The 14,997-nt window shown below is 39.3% G+C and overlaps 2 protein-coding genes and 1 non-coding gene across 7 annotated transcripts; all 3 read right to left on the reverse strand.

Annotated features, from left to right (window-relative positions):
- Positions 1-222: 222 nt before the first annotated feature.
- Positions 223-6,050, reverse strand: dimt1l (DIM1 dimethyladenosine transferase 1-like (S. cerevisiae)). 2 transcript variants are annotated; one of them, XM_003451679.2, is made up of 12 exons: positions 5,875-6,050; positions 3,918-3,991; positions 3,716-3,802; positions 2,863-2,924; positions 2,672-2,765; positions 2,539-2,588; positions 2,316-2,439; positions 2,121-2,213; positions 1,962-2,026; positions 1,821-1,884; positions 1,604-1,710; positions 223-953 (listed from the first exon to the last, which is right to left on the reverse strand). In XM_003451679.2, the coding sequence occupies exons 1-12, from the start codon at positions 5,930-5,932 to the stop codon at positions 911-913; spliced, it is 921 nt and encodes a 306-aa protein (XP_003451727.1). In that variant the 5' UTR covers positions 5,933-6,050; the 3' UTR covers positions 223-910. The 2 variants fall into 2 exon arrangements, with proteins under 2 accessions (XP_003451727.1, XP_025752720.1); XM_025896935.1 differs by lacking the exons at positions 2,863-2,924; positions 3,716-3,802; positions 3,918-3,991; positions 5,875-6,050 and having other exon boundaries at positions 2,522-2,588; positions 2,672-2,726.
- Positions 5,365-12,030, reverse strand: cenph (centromere protein H). Of its 4 annotated transcripts, none has more exons than XM_019365860.2 (10): positions 11,794-12,030; positions 7,854-7,978; positions 7,705-7,760; positions 7,569-7,614; positions 7,422-7,490; positions 7,275-7,331; positions 7,131-7,194; positions 6,710-6,761; positions 6,453-6,610; positions 5,365-6,352 (listed from the first exon to the last, which is right to left on the reverse strand). In XM_019365860.2, the coding sequence occupies exons 2-10, from the start codon at positions 7,973-7,975 to the stop codon at positions 6,260-6,262; spliced, it is 717 nt and encodes a 238-aa protein (XP_019221405.1). In that variant the 5' UTR covers positions 7,976-7,978; positions 11,794-12,030; the 3' UTR covers positions 5,365-6,259. The 4 variants fall into 4 exon arrangements, with proteins under 4 accessions (XP_019221405.1, XP_019221404.1, XP_019221403.1 ...); XM_019365859.2 differs by having other exon boundaries at positions 7,854-8,014; XM_019365858.2 differs by lacking the exon at positions 11,794-12,030 and adding an exon at positions 9,777-10,337.
- Positions 12,031-13,003: 973 nt separating this feature from the next.
- Positions 13,004-13,075, reverse strand: trnaq-uug (transfer RNA glutamine (anticodon UUG)). Its single transcript has one exon. It is a non-coding gene; the product is annotated as a tRNA-Gln (tRNA).
- Positions 13,076-14,997: the final 1,922 nt, after the last annotated feature.

A 14,997-nucleotide genomic window follows, 5' to 3' on the forward strand; every position in this document is an offset into this window, starting at 1 on the left:
TCAAATGGCAAGTTCGGCAAACTTATTTTGAAAGTCACCTCAGCATCGGTAGCCAATGTTTCCACCTTAACATGACCAAGACATTAGTGGCTATTCACTGCCCTCCAGCGGCCAGAGTGAGTAACTACAATTTCCACACGTGTTCTTTCAGTATCCATGTTTCTTTGGTGTTTCTGTGACCAGTAGACGTGTATTATTGTTAGAGAAAACAAATGGTCACTATTTTCTTTCATAACATTTATTGAGTTTTTATACCCCTCAGTCTAATTGGTTATCCTTGTTCTGAGCTTATCCAGACTTTGTTTTAATATTTCTAGTTTCTTTACATGTATTATATTCATGGCAGTCATACCAGTAAAAGATTTTCTGGTACAGACTTTCAAAAACAGAAAAAAAAAGTCAGAACAAAAGCATAAAGCAAAACTTCTAATGAAGGCAATCAAATTGTTTATGTAGTGCGACAGGGAATATTGATTCTTTGTTAAAGGGGACCTATTACGCAGGAGTAACTCTGCATTATTGAGAGTTACAAAAAAATCAATGTAACATTTCTACACTTGAGAAGGAAAATCTGTGTAGTTTAGAAAATGTCTGGTTTTAGATTACAATAATCTACATTTTTGGACAAAGAACAAACTCAGACCACAAAGAGGCTTTAAAGTATCTGTGCTCAAAGTTTTTACAGGTCATATATTTCCACAAATGTAAAATAGCACTCAATATGAGCACTTTAAATGCATCTGATATTATTTGTATATTTCGTTCAACCATTTCAATATCTGAAATTTCAGTTCCGTCAAACAGGGCTCCAGGGGCTGAACTGGACAGGCCGTTTGCTCTTCCATGATCTGACCACAAAATTCTCCCTCATGTGACAATTTTGAAAGATGAGAAGATCTTCTCATCAGAGTTAGGAGAAGTGGATTCCTGCAGAGTTGAACGCATGCAGCAGTCTGAGGATGATGAAGAAAAGACGATTAAACACATTAGAACAGTGAAGCCTTTAACAACCACATGCAGCCTGCCGTTTATAATGTACAATAGACTCCTGTCATCCACACACAGGTCACATTCGTGTGCAGTGTGCACATATGTTACATGGCAAGTTCTAATCTGAATCTTTTGAGTTTTCCATTAGTTGGTAAAACCTGGTACTGATTACTTAAAAAAACAACAAAAAAAAAACTCTTGGTTGGGGTTCAAAGTGAGCAGAGTCGAGCTGAAAATGGAACATCAATAGACCACACTGATTGGTCAGGGAGTGACTCTTTCTGGCTCTCATCTTTACCCCAAGTCTGGAAAAAAGCCCCCAACTGAGCAGGTAATGCCATCGCTTCGATATGCTCGATTGTTGTGTTTGTGTCACATACAAATTACATCACAGGACTCTTGAGACAACCATAATAAGAGGTGCTTAATTGTAAGTCAAGAGAACAGAGTCGAGTAGGTGATCGTGGAAAAGAGGCAGGCATGTGTATCTACTGACATACCAATACTTTTTTACACTGTAATTACACAAGAATCACATGGTAAATTGTAGAGAAACCACACTAAAAGCTACAGGCTGTGGCGTTTCAAATGTAGGTAGAGAATGTCAGCTTACACCATGAAGTCATCAATGTCCATCGACCTGGCTCTCTTCTCACTGAAATCAGCCTCCTGAAGGACACTCTCGATTTTTTTGCTAATGCTGAAGTCAGCTGGGACTTCCTGTGAAGATGCACAAAAAGATTATTGATTAAAAGCAGCCAACGGGGAGCGGGCGAGGGCGAGATCTTTAAAGAGGGCTGAGGAGTTGTTTATTTAAAAACTTCACTCACCGTATTGTGAAGAGAACAGTGAATTCTGTAGTTCTTCTCCAACATCTGCTCCACTGCAGCGGACCTACAGAATACAAGATCACATGATCATCTGCTCTGGACCACACCCACTTTTGAGTGAACCGTTTGAGAGCTACTCACTTAAAAGCTGCGTTGAGGGTTTTGTTTTTCCTTACAAAGGCTATTCTGACGAGGCCGTCCCACTCCTACTCAGAATAAAAACAACATACACCTTCAGTTTAACTTCTATTTTTAATGAATACTCCTCCACAGCAGGATTTGTTAACAATCAAAGCTCACCTGGAAGTTCACTGGAGGAGGAGGATTTTTGGGTTCTATCCTGACAACACTTGACTCCACTTTCGGAGGGGGACGGAAATTATTCTTCCCTACCTGATAATATTGAAAGATAAATAAAATACACATCAACACTGTGACAAATGGTCTAGAGAGTTGCTGTTAGCATTAGACAACCATCAGAGAGCGGATGCTGACCTTCATGAGATGGTCTACACGAGCCAGAAGCTGCGTGTTGATGGAAAGTCTGCAGTACAGTTTGTCTCCAGGCTTGGCAACCAGGCGCATGGCGAACTCTCGCTGGAACATCAAGACTGCACACCTGGAGGAAAATAAATAAATAAATAACAGGCACTTAACACAGCAGGGATACGAGAGAAGATGATCAAACTTCCTCTACGGACCTCCAGCTGTGTCTCACCTGAAGAAAGGCCGGTGCAGCAGGAGCTTGAAGACAAAAGGTGATGAAATCTGCACAAAGAGAAACTGTTTGGTCCCAGTGCAATGCAAGACACTGAAAGACTTGTGCGGATTTGGCAGAAACACATCTATACCTGGTAAGGTAAGTTAGCCACACAGACGTCAAAGAAAGGCAGATCTGTTTTTAGCACATCTCCAATTAATATCTGAAGCTTGGCTTGTAAGGGTCTGATGGAGAAAACAATGATTTTATTAGATCACTTTATATTCAAGTACTACTTTTAAGCACAGTATATGTGAGAGCAGCGCTGCTTTGTTCACTCACGTGCACTGTACTCTCTTCTGAAGTTCAGCCACCAATCTGCAGTCCAACTCGCAAGCGACGACCTGCAGAAACGGCGAGTCACTTTTAAAAATCTGCAGTCACTGCAGCACCCAACAAACACCAAAATGAAACAAAATACCGGATAAACTCCAGGAGTGCAGTCTGTGTAGTCTTATGGCAGTTTTATACTTTCCAAGTGTGAGGAGGGTCTTTTTGGGGGTGTAAATTTTATCATTACAGGGTAAAAGCAACACTCAGTGCCCTCTCAAATTAGTTATGACAGCGTGGACCTGTCTGCAAAGACACTACGCTGAGATCCACCAACTACGCACGTGTGCTCCAAGCATTCTCCAAGAAAAAATGTAACAGAAACGTGCATTCATTCGTGCTGTCTGCAAGCAATTAAAATACTGGCCTTAGGCTTTTAGATTTAGATCTATTTTTTTTTTTTTTTAAACACACCAGATGCATTTGTATCTCCTCCTGGAATCGAACCAAGTATATTTTGATTGTTTTTGAAAAACTTTGATTTTTTTAAAAACTCAAATCTCAATATTGAATTAAACTTTTTGTGGTTTGAAAGGATTTTGTGCAACTTTTTTTTCCATTTGCAATTTAGTTGGGGCTTAAAAAGTTGCAGAACATCTCATAACAAATAATAATGAGAATGTAAAAAAAACTAATTGGATTTTCAGTTTCAATATTTAATGTTTACACAATTCTCTATTACATATAGGTTTTAAAATATCTGTATTTACTGACATTGTGTATCACAACATTTTTGGAAAAAGCCTTGCATAAAAGTGTAGTGTGAGTTCTTGGAGCGAGACCCCCGACAGTTTGAGGCTCTCACTTTTTTGGCCTTTTCCAGCAGCTTAACCGTCATGTTACCAGTACCAGGTCCCACCTCGAGCACCACGTCTGTCGGCCTCAGAGCAGCCTGAAAAAGACACGCGTCACAGTTCAGTTAGATCAGCAGCCTGTGATTGCCCACTTTTTTTTTTTTAAATACATATTTTACATTTTGTGAGTATTTGTTAAAAAGTCTTTCCCACCTTTTCAATAATCCCATTGACAACCAGAGGATTCTTCAGGATGTGCTGGCCGATGCCAGTGTTGAACATGATCCCTGCAACAGAGCGCAAACTGAGCACTGCATGCTGGTCTTGTGTGATGACTATGGTCATTTATGTATGTACACTTATATCTGTTTATATGTCCTAAGCTCACATTTTAAGCCAAGGATGAGTCCATCCATGCCAGCTCATCTAATCCCATGAAAAACATCTATGAAGCTCTTGCAAAATCTAAACGTTATACTCTAAATACTCCTTTTGCTTGTTCCCTTGCTAAGATGAATGTGAGCTATTTTTCACTTTCTACTAAATTGGGTTTTAATGCACTACAGTCCTCCTTCTGTATATACACAGCAAGAAACCCCCAAGGCTCATTTTGCAGATAAACAGCTCCTGCTGAAAATTTTAAAATCATCATTACTCAAACATTGCATCTATTGCAGATGGGTGAACGTTGCACTGCTTTTTGTTCAGTGGGGTTTACATGCACCCGGCAGTGATACAGTATTAAGGAATCACACCATCCCTTCCACAAACCGCTGAGAAACATAACCACGGCTGCAGATTCAAAAAAATTTCCTGCGCTCATAATTGGCACCGAGACGCCACTTTTCTTTACATCCATCCTCCTCTTTAAAAATCTTCTGCACTTCTCTCAGCCTTCAGGTAGGAATGAGTTAACAGTCAGCCTGCCTGTTCATCAACTTGCTCAGTGTAAGTTTCCAGATGGTCATACTCCTAATTTCATTTAAATTCATGCAGACAGCCAGAAGTAACTGCTGTCTTTGTCTTCATCTAACGTGGCCAAATTTTATCCTTTCCATTTCTGCTTTTGTGAACTTTCAATGTTGCTCCCCTGTTTCCCCATGCCCATCTATTCCTGTGAAATAAAATGCATACTGTAAAGTTACAGCACCAATTCCTCCCCCTCCACGGTCAGTCACCGCTACTTATTACAAATATCGAACGCATCTCGCCATCTTCTGCTAACTTCCTCTCCCATGCAGAGTGACCAGACTGACATTTTGATTAGTTTGATGTTTTTCAACAGACAATACCAAATAACAGAAAGCTTCATAAAGTCTGGCTCTTTTCCAATAGCTGCCAAGAATCAAGGCAGGCCCCCTTTCCAAGAACTCCTGGTGGACTGAGGTTTGTTTCAGGCTGCGATGAATTAGTCTGGATCAGTGGTCTGGTTTGAATGAACAGTAATGAATTACTGGCTCAGCCTCGTGAGTCGTCTTCTGTATAGCTTAAAGATTTTTGTGGCTAGGCCCTTAAAACGTATCAGGGAATCTGACAAACAAGAGTCTGAGTTTGTTGCTCTGTTATCAGTAAACATTTTTCATTGACATCAAGGTTGAGGGTGCTTGCAAATGAAATAACCCCCCACCACCATGAAAAAAAACAAAAATCAAAACAAGCATTTTAACATAATGACAAAAGACATTTATTTACATATCAGGAATGACTTTCAACATTTCTTCATACATAAGCCTCTTTGGGGAATATTTACATTCATAATATTGCAAAACAGTAGTAATAAATCTACATTTTAGAACTGTTACAGTCAGTTATGTTTCTCTGATCTTGATTAGCCGTAAACAAATTTGTTTATGTCATTTGTTCACCTCCTAAACAGTGTATACAGAAAATGACAGAGGAAGCAGCTGGTTTAAATATCGCAGTTAGCACAAATGAACAGTTTGCAGGAAAAGAAACGTTCAAAAGAAACCTTTTCATTGAAGTAGCTGGTGGGTTGGAGTCACTGAAACGTTTCCACGTCAACACAAGTGACGACAGTCACAGCAGTGGTTCGTGTTACATGCTGTGACTGTTAAAACAGCGATACACGAGCTCTGCAAACACTGCACAGACACGATGATGTCCGGCATGCTAACATGCTAATGCTAACGCACCCCGTTGAGAAACGTACCTTGGTTTTTGACCTCTTGGTGCTGTCTGCTTTTCTTCTCCGCTTTGACCTTCGGCATTTTACTTTATTTTGTCCCACTTAAAGAGCTACAAAAATCCAAATAAGTAATTATCCAGAGTAAGGCTGGCTGGACTTTGTAAACACGTGTAGTCCTTCCTCTGTGCTGCTCCTTCTCTTCTTCAGTGACACGCTGAGCTGCAGATTTCATCTGTTGGCTCGCTTCCTCCGCGCCCTCTGGTGGCGATCTGGCGGCATTGCTTTTACTTTTTCAAGATGAAAATAAAACTGTTTTTGAAACAGTTTGTTTAACACACACGCACACGCACACGCACACACACACACACACACACACACACACACACACACACACACACGACCTCCATCTTTACTCAGAGATGGGAAACTCCTCGAGTGTCATGGCGATGTCTCGAAGTTTGGGATCATCAAGCCAGTTGACTTTACAGGCCAAGAGGATGCCCTGAAGAGGAAAACAAACATTAACATACAACCAACGAAACTGGAAGTGAGTATCAAACATTCAGTCATAAACTGTACCGACTGTTTTTTCTAAAGTTTACCCTGAGGACATTTTGTGTCATGATGGCCATCTTTTTATATTTCTCCAGGTTTGCTTGGCCTTTCTCCAACGCAGCTTTGTACTTTTCCATGTCTGGATACTCTTTCTTTGAAAACTCCTCCATGTGTTTGATCTTCTCATGCGTGACCCGTTTCATCTCTGCAAGCAGAAAGTACTACTTTAATCTGGAGTCGAAACAATAAATAACTAAGAACTTTAACTGTGAAAGACATCCGGTTTCTTTCCCGTAAAGCATACCAAGTCTGTTCTTCTGTATTTCTGTAATCTCATCTTGAAGTTTTTTGGACTCCTGTTAGAAAAATAAATAGTGAATTAGGGTATAAAACCCTCAACTTTAAATAACACTTTAACCTATAGCATTCATGTTGAAGAATAAAGGTCGTCATGCCAAGTATTGACTTTGAAATTTGTTAGAATTGTACAGATTCTGTTTTTGCCTTATATACACTGTACTTCCATGAATGTTTTCATGTTTCAATAAAGATCAGAACCCAATATCCATTTTCCAAGCAAAATATCAATAAATGAGGGTTGACTGAAGACTTTTGCACAATACTGTAAGTGATTACAATACCCTAACACAACAAATTGTCTAATATAGGAATCCCATAAAATTTTAAACACACAAAGCACTTCAAAGAAGAATACAGCTGCTCACCTGTTGAAGGTGTTTTATGTGTGAACAAAGACCCATGCAGCGGTCACTTATGGCTTTCAGGGCGCTGAGGAAAAAACAAAACAAATGTTTTGATAAAAATAATTAAATATTTCAGCTGTTTCTGTACGTTGTCAGTAGACTTACTCTGCTTCAGAGTCACTCCAGTTCAGCTTTTCTCCGATAGCGTGCCACATCTGCATTCTATAAGACATCAGAGATGATCAATGATCTGTCACGATAAACATGACAACATCCAAACTCCAAAAACAAATAATACAAGCAGCGGTTTACCTGTGCAGGGTCAGTGTGCTGTTAAAATGAAGCGTCTTCACCCTTTCAAGCTCACTGATATATTCTGGCCTGAAACAAACACGCGTCAACATCTTGTTTTTCCCCCTTTTTTTGTAAACATTTGGCTTTAAAACGTCAAATACTCACAAGTCTCTCTCTGCTTCAGATGTGCTGCACGACCTTTTATTTTTTTCTATCAGGGGAAACTTAAAATTAATTTCTATTTTTGCTCTTAAAAAACTAAAAAAAAAAAAAAATTTAAATGAAGAGAATTGTTTTATACCTGCGTTGAGCTGTACTGCCATCTCAAAGCACTGGTTGGACATCTGTTGCTTTATTCTGTAAAGAAAGTAAAGACCAGAGGTGACATGTGCGGCACAGCTGGATCAAAAACTGACTTTCAACACCGATGTTGGGGTGAGAGATACAAACCTCAGCATGTCTACAGGTGATGTGTCTTTCTGTCCGGTGGCGCCTTCAGCAGCAGGAACATCATTTGGCTCCACAGTCCCCACCATGTGATTGAGTTTCCCCTGACTGTCAGATGACTCCATCACCAAAAAACAAAAAAGAAAAAAAAAGAGTGAAGATTCCTGGAGAGACAAATCACACCACAGAAATGTGGATTTAATCCAACATAAGGAACTATAGCTCATTAAAACTCAGACTGACTAATATGCACTAATACACAGAAAATAATGGCATTTAACCTGAAGTTTTTGTCTGCCAGTCATCAAGTTTTTGTTGTTTTTTTTGTTTCAGTGGCAGAAACAAGCATACTCATCTCAACATACAAAACACATCATACAGCCTTGTATCATACAGCCTTACACTCATTCATAATTCATACATGCAGCTGGTGCAAAAAACTGCCCACAAATCATGAGCAAAACATTAAAGTTAAACTTAAGTTTTCAGCAGCTGAGCTGAGGAAGGCCGTTTCAAAATTCCAACTTATCAACTCAAACATGTGAAAAAATTATTTGAAATTTCAATTAGTAAGTCAAACTGTTGAGATCGTGAGAACAAATTTTGGATTAGTGTCTTATTAATAGTCCACCTTGGCAGAAACAAGTTTGCATAAAAAAATACCATATTTTAAGTAGGGATCGGCAAATATCCCACAATCAAATATTATCACAATTTGATATGCATTAAGATTTTATGATATGCCAAGTTTCAATAACTTTTAAAACAGCCAATTATGTTCTCAAAGTTAAACTTTGTCTGCTTTATCAATAAGCACACCAACACTGTCAATAAACCTGCCATAGCTGTACTGCCAAAAGACAGAGACACGCTAACTGTATGCAACTGAATGAGGTTAAGTTGTTAAATACATGCGATCTGTTCCTGATAATACAACAGTTAACAGTGATAAACTTTGAACTGTTAAATTTGTGCTCAGCAGCCTTTCTGCTCTATAGGAACATGACCAGAATACAACCAGCTGGCAGCCATTTGAGTCGAGTCTCCTCATTGACAAAGACTTGTTCAAACTGATGGCGAAATGTTGGCAATCTGTCTGCATTTATAAATTAGACAGCAAGTATTTGAAAACATTTAAATATATTTCTGACTGTCAAACTGTGACTGAATGCAGAAGACTGCCTCCTATTAAGCGACCTGAAAAATCACCTTGTGATCAAAAGTGGTTGTGAGTGGTGGCCAGGCAGACAGACAGATGGTTTTTCAGTTGACCAGAAAACTGCACAACATTATGTAGAAAAAGAAAATCGGGGCAGATTCTGCAGGTTGCACCAATGAATCATCTGGTTTCCTTGCTGTAGCCCTCCACTGTAACCACTGAGCTCAGTGGTTTGCAAACAGTAAGCAGTTTTGTTGTGCAAGTGTCAATCTTCAGATAATGCACGGAAACGCAGCCAGATACGAGCAAAGAGGCTTCTGTGACAGAGGCTCCTGCCACCTGTTCATTGCTACACAGTGAAACCACTTCGAAAGTCACTTTAACCTGCCGTTCCTGTCATCTCATATAAAATCATTATCGACTTAGCCTGGTGACACTTTTTTTTTTTTGGAAATACGACAGTATCACTGGTAGTTCAATCACTTCACGGTGCTATGCTTAGCACCTGTGTTAAAGCACCCGCAGTAATTTGTCACCCATCAGTTTTACAGTCACGCATAAAGTCAAGCGCAGGCTTCTGATGTCGTAGAAGCTGAAAACTGTACTTCAGTGCAGCTCTGCTTCTGTGCTGTACACAAACATACAGTTCATGTTAGCAGCCCTAATCGGAGTTGATGCTCGTCTTTATACGGTTACAGCGGCCCTTTTCAGCAGCTGTCAGCTTAGCGCTAAAACTAATATCGGTTTATTCTAAAGAAACATCTTACCTCTCTGAACGTAATTGATGATGCTTCAAGTCCAAATGACATCAAATAAGCACAGTCTGCTGAGCCTCTGTTAGCTTCAGCGTTACACTTGCTAGTTAACGTCAGTCGTTCAATGTAACGGCTAGTTACAACTCTTCACAAGCTTTCATCTGTGTGAAACACGGTTGTCAATTAGCAAGAAATTGCGCAATAGGTAGTCAGTTTTGTCACTGCGTTAAATTGTTATTGTTGTTCTTTATCAGGGATTAGCAAACCAGCCTACAAGTTCAGTACCGCCACCTGTCGGACAGGAGGGTAAAACTGAAGACAAGCAGTCCACATTAAGACGGTTTTCGTCTTCTACTCATGCACCTTCAGCAAGGCTCATACAGTGAGAGTTGGTTTCACTTTCTTTAATGCTCATTTCAACGTTTTAAAAGAAAGATAAAGACCACCCTAGCCCACAACATATTATTCGACTTATGGATAATTGGCCTATAGCTGAGCTACTAGTTCATAATGTTAACCAACCATTAAATGAGTTCAGTGATTCTTCTCCATTTGTCTTCCACTTTACTCGTATAACCGACCTGATACATAAGCATTTCACTGTGCATTATACTCGCATAACTGTGTGTGTGACAACATCCCAATGCATTTAATCTTTCTTTTAAAAAAAAATGTAAGAAAGTCCAAAATGACCACATTTTTACATGTAATAGCCCATCCATGAAAAAATTAAGAACTAAAAAAGATATATATATATATATATATATATATACACACACACATATATAAACTAATAAACTAATAGGTTTGGACAGTGAGTCTCAGGAGGAGAAAAAAAACCCCTCTAAGATCAATGCATTTAAGCATACAGAGATGGTCAAGCTTACTTGCTGAAGTTCAAACTTAAAATCAGAATGAAGAAGAAAGCTGATTTAGATTACTTTAAACGTGGCACTGTTGTTGGTGTTAGATGGGCTGGTCTGAGTAGTTTAGATACTGGAGATCTACTAGGATTTTCCCACACAACCATCTCTAGTGTTTACAGAGAAGGATCTGAAAAAGAAACTGTCCAGTCAGTGGCAGTGTTCTGGGGTAAAACACACTGTTAATGTCAGAGGAAGGGTAGAATGACCAGGCAATAATCACTCGTTACAACCAAGGTATGCAGAAGAGCATCTCTGAATGCACAACATGAAACAGATGGACTACAGCAGCAGAAGACCACACTGGGGGGCACTCGTGTCAACTAAAAACAGGAAACTGAGGCTAGAGTTTGCACAAGCACATGACAATAGAAGAATGGCAAAAAGTTGACTGGTCTAATGAGTGTTGACTTCTGTTCTAAATTTCAGATGGTAAGGTCAGAATTTGGTGTAAATTACATGAAGGCATCCATACTGGCTTGTTTCAATGGTTCGGGCTGCTGTCTGTGGTGTAATGGACTGGTAGAGATTCTTTGTACACTTTGGGTCTCTTAGCTGAAAATCAATTAAATACCACAGCGTTCCTGAGTATTGTTGCCAACCATGTCAATCCTTTTATAACTACACTGAACCCAACTTATGACTGCTATTAAGAATAGTATAATTATACAATGTCACAAAGCTCACATTATCTCAAACTGGTTTCTTGGACAAGATAGTGAGTCCGCTGTACTCAGGCGCCAGATCTCAATCCAATACACCAAATCTGGGATGAACTGGACTTAGAGATACTCATTATGAATGTGCAACTGCTGCAAATCTGCAGCAACTGTGTGATGCTATCATGCCAACATAGACCATAAATAAGGAAGGCAGTTCTGGGGTCCAACCTAGTGCTAGCAACGTTTACCCTAATGAAGTGCCCGGTGAGTGTACCGTTACAGACAAATAAAGGGAATCCTCAAATTAAGAACAAGAATCCGGTTAACTACACAGGAAGTAGAGTAAACACATGTAAGCATCATTTTCATATAACGTCATTTAACGTGTTTTCAACTGGTTATAACTTAGCGTTAAAACTACTTCGGCTTACATATAAGTCTTACCTCAATTGAGTTAGGTTAACGCTGTCTTACGTCAAGATTTTTAAAAAAGAAGAAGAAGAAGTAGACGACGAAGAAGCAGAGGTTAGTCCTCCCTGGCGTCGTCGTTACACTCGCCCGTTAAAGTTAACAATTTTTTGCTCATCAAAATGTCACCAGCTGTAACACACCAAACTCTGCTGACGCCGCGCGACTTAACTTTATAACGACGCCGTCCCGCCAAGAAACACGTAACGGAACGTCACCATACGTCACACGTCAACTTTCAACTTTCAAAGGCTCTGCCTGCCACACATCGAGGGATGCGGCGCCCCCTGCTGGTCGAGAGGAACACCACATATTGTTTATGTGAATAAATACAACAGGTTTGTTTTCTTTATCATACCGTTTACCATCGTTACTATAGTCACTATAGTTAACCCACATGTATACGAAATGAAATACTTGCTTTTTAAAAATATTAGTGACTGAAGAGTGCTATGGAACCAGTGTGCATTTTTTTAATACAAAAACAAAAGTATTCTTCACTCAAGACAAACAGGGTTTGTTGAAATACACCTTTTATTTCTTTACTTGCAAAGTTTTGTCTCAACATTCTGCCTCTACTATTTTCAAGTATTTGCTCTAGAGAGTAAAAGTGTTAGACACGGTGCCATAAATCATACAATTAACCACGAGTTTAGTTGTGACCCAAGATGTTTCCCCTGCACGCCGAACTGACGACTTCACCTCGACTTCCTCAGGTCCATCAAACAAAACAAAGCAGGATGAGGTTCAGTTGTGATGCAAGATTATGATTTGTGTAAGCAACTGTGTAAGTTACACCTCTACACCTGACACCGTTAAAACTGAAACACTATATTTTACATGCATTTTTTTTCTATATGTAAACTATGCCTGACATTTATTCTTCTGACTGGATTAATTTATTGATTGTTTAGGTAAACGCTTTAGGCTGAATGGTGTAGGTTTTTCCAGACAGTCGCAAATTGCAATAGCCTCCCAAAGCAGGACACCACAAAAATTTCGCAATTTGATCTAACATCAAGCAGGAGTAAACACATGCACGGGCCCAAATAAGCATTTCCATAACACATGACAAATCCTTAATCTGTATAACGTAAGAATCTTGTTATGCTGATTATGTCGACCGATTGTGTATGATGTACTTTATAGTAGGCCAATTTGACACCATCTCAAAGTGAAAAGTGACAGGCTCCACCGAGATTTGAACTCGGATCGCTGGATTCAAAGTCCAGAGTGCTAACCATTACACCATGGAACCCTTTACTCGCGTACCTGGTATGCACGCACAGGACTTGCGCAAAATCCCCCTTGGCTCACTCTACCTGTGAAAGTTGTGTGTGTGTGTTTTAAGAATGTTCCACTTGTGGCTTTCAAAAGCCAAAATAAGGTTTTATTGTTCAATTAATTTAATTGAACTGATTCAGTAAATCCCTTTTAACTGAGTTCCCTAAATTACGAGCTCCGTGTTTCATTGTGTGTGTGTGTGTGTGTGTGTGTGTGTGTGTGTGTGTGTCTGTACCAGTGCGTGATTTCAGGTATTTGGGAATAAACTGGGCTGTTAGTATGGAGGTTTTGTTAGGCGGTAGTCCAGTGAAATCCAAAAGAAGATTTAAAAAAAGGAACACACGGTTCTTTAAAAATGTTCAGCCGTCTATCCGAAATCACCCCAACTTGCTCCAATAGTCGTAGGAGATGTTCAGCATTTTGCAGTATTTTTAAATGAACGTCTTTTTATTATTGTATCTTTATTTCAGACATATACAGAAAAAAAACAATATATACACAAGTACACATACTTGCATTTACAAATACGAATATATATGTAAATACACACAGGTATGTGCTCAGATAAAAAAAAAGAAGAAGAAGAAAACAAATAAAATAAAACAGAGTCTAAATGACATGAAATGACAATTATTAAGTCTGAAATGGAGTAGGAAGAAGTATAACATACTTATTAATCCCTACCCCATGCTCAACATTCTATTGAATCCCACCATTCATTGTTACCCCTAATTCCCATCATCACTTACCCCACACAATAAACAAGGAGGACATGTATAAACATAGCTACAGTGATAGATATAATTTAGATACAATTTAGCATAGTTATATATACAATGGGTGATCAACTTTATCAGTTTCATATTCTTCCAAAAGTAGTTTTCGAAACATCTTTATCTCTTTATCTTTAAAACTACAGGATCCCAGAGGTAAGCCAGGGATCTGTTTAATAATGCAAACACAGTGCTCTATAGGTTGTTGTGGTGGGAGGCAGTCTTCGATGGAACCCATTAAGGATTTTTTTCTTTGCATCATTAGGAGTAACAGACCCTGGTGAGAGACTCACTTTTATCTGTCTCAAGGCTGTGACCATTAATGGGGAATGCTATTTTCCATCCCTGTCTTCTGTAACAGTCCAGCCAACGTGTAAACAACAGGAGCTGTGTAACTCAATAACAGTCCCCTCCTCTGAACTTAACCATGTAAGCTGAGGCACCTCCTTTTCTTCAGTTTATTTTTCAACTACTTTATTACTTCAAGGTTTGTGGTTTTGGACTACATCATCATTATGATGGCAACTAAATCCTCCCACAGTCCAAAGACAAGCGGGTTAAACTAATAAGTGGCTACTCTGACTTGGCTGTAGGTGTGAATGGCTGTCTGTATGAGTCATCCCACTGATCCCTGGTGACCTGAACATAAAGTAGGTTCACTCGGCTTCCTGCCCTTCCTCTAAAAAGGAAGAGGGAATGAACTGTTTTATATTAGATGATTTCAGGGGCCTTCCAGAAATGGGGTTAGTTTATTGTGAGATATAAAGCAGCACTGCACAAATAATGATCACGATAACATGGGTCATTCAGTTACTTCTGAAAATGAGCTGTCAGTTTAATTGGTGAAATATTTTAAAACGTTAATATTCTGTGCATCTAGCTATTATTTAATTAATTTCGGAAAAAGCTGCATTGTTTTTATTTTCTAAACTACCAGACTGCTCGACAATAAACGTAACAGTTACGTGCCCTACTCAAGCGGAATCTCTAATGTTGCGTTCACGTGCTTTTTGGGATACAGCAATGCAGACTCAGTGTCCTCAAAGCTGGCTTGCATTAGTCAGTAGTCAGCAGTAACATGATGAGTAACTACGAACTGCTGCTAAAGCAACTTTCCATGGGA

This window comes from Oreochromis niloticus, linkage group LG12 (assembly GCF_001858045.2).
Source record: "Oreochromis niloticus isolate F11D_XX linkage group LG12, O_niloticus_UMD_NMBU, whole genome shotgun sequence".
NCBI classification, from domain to species: domain Eukaryota; kingdom Metazoa; phylum Chordata; class Actinopteri; order Cichliformes; family Cichlidae; genus Oreochromis; species Oreochromis niloticus.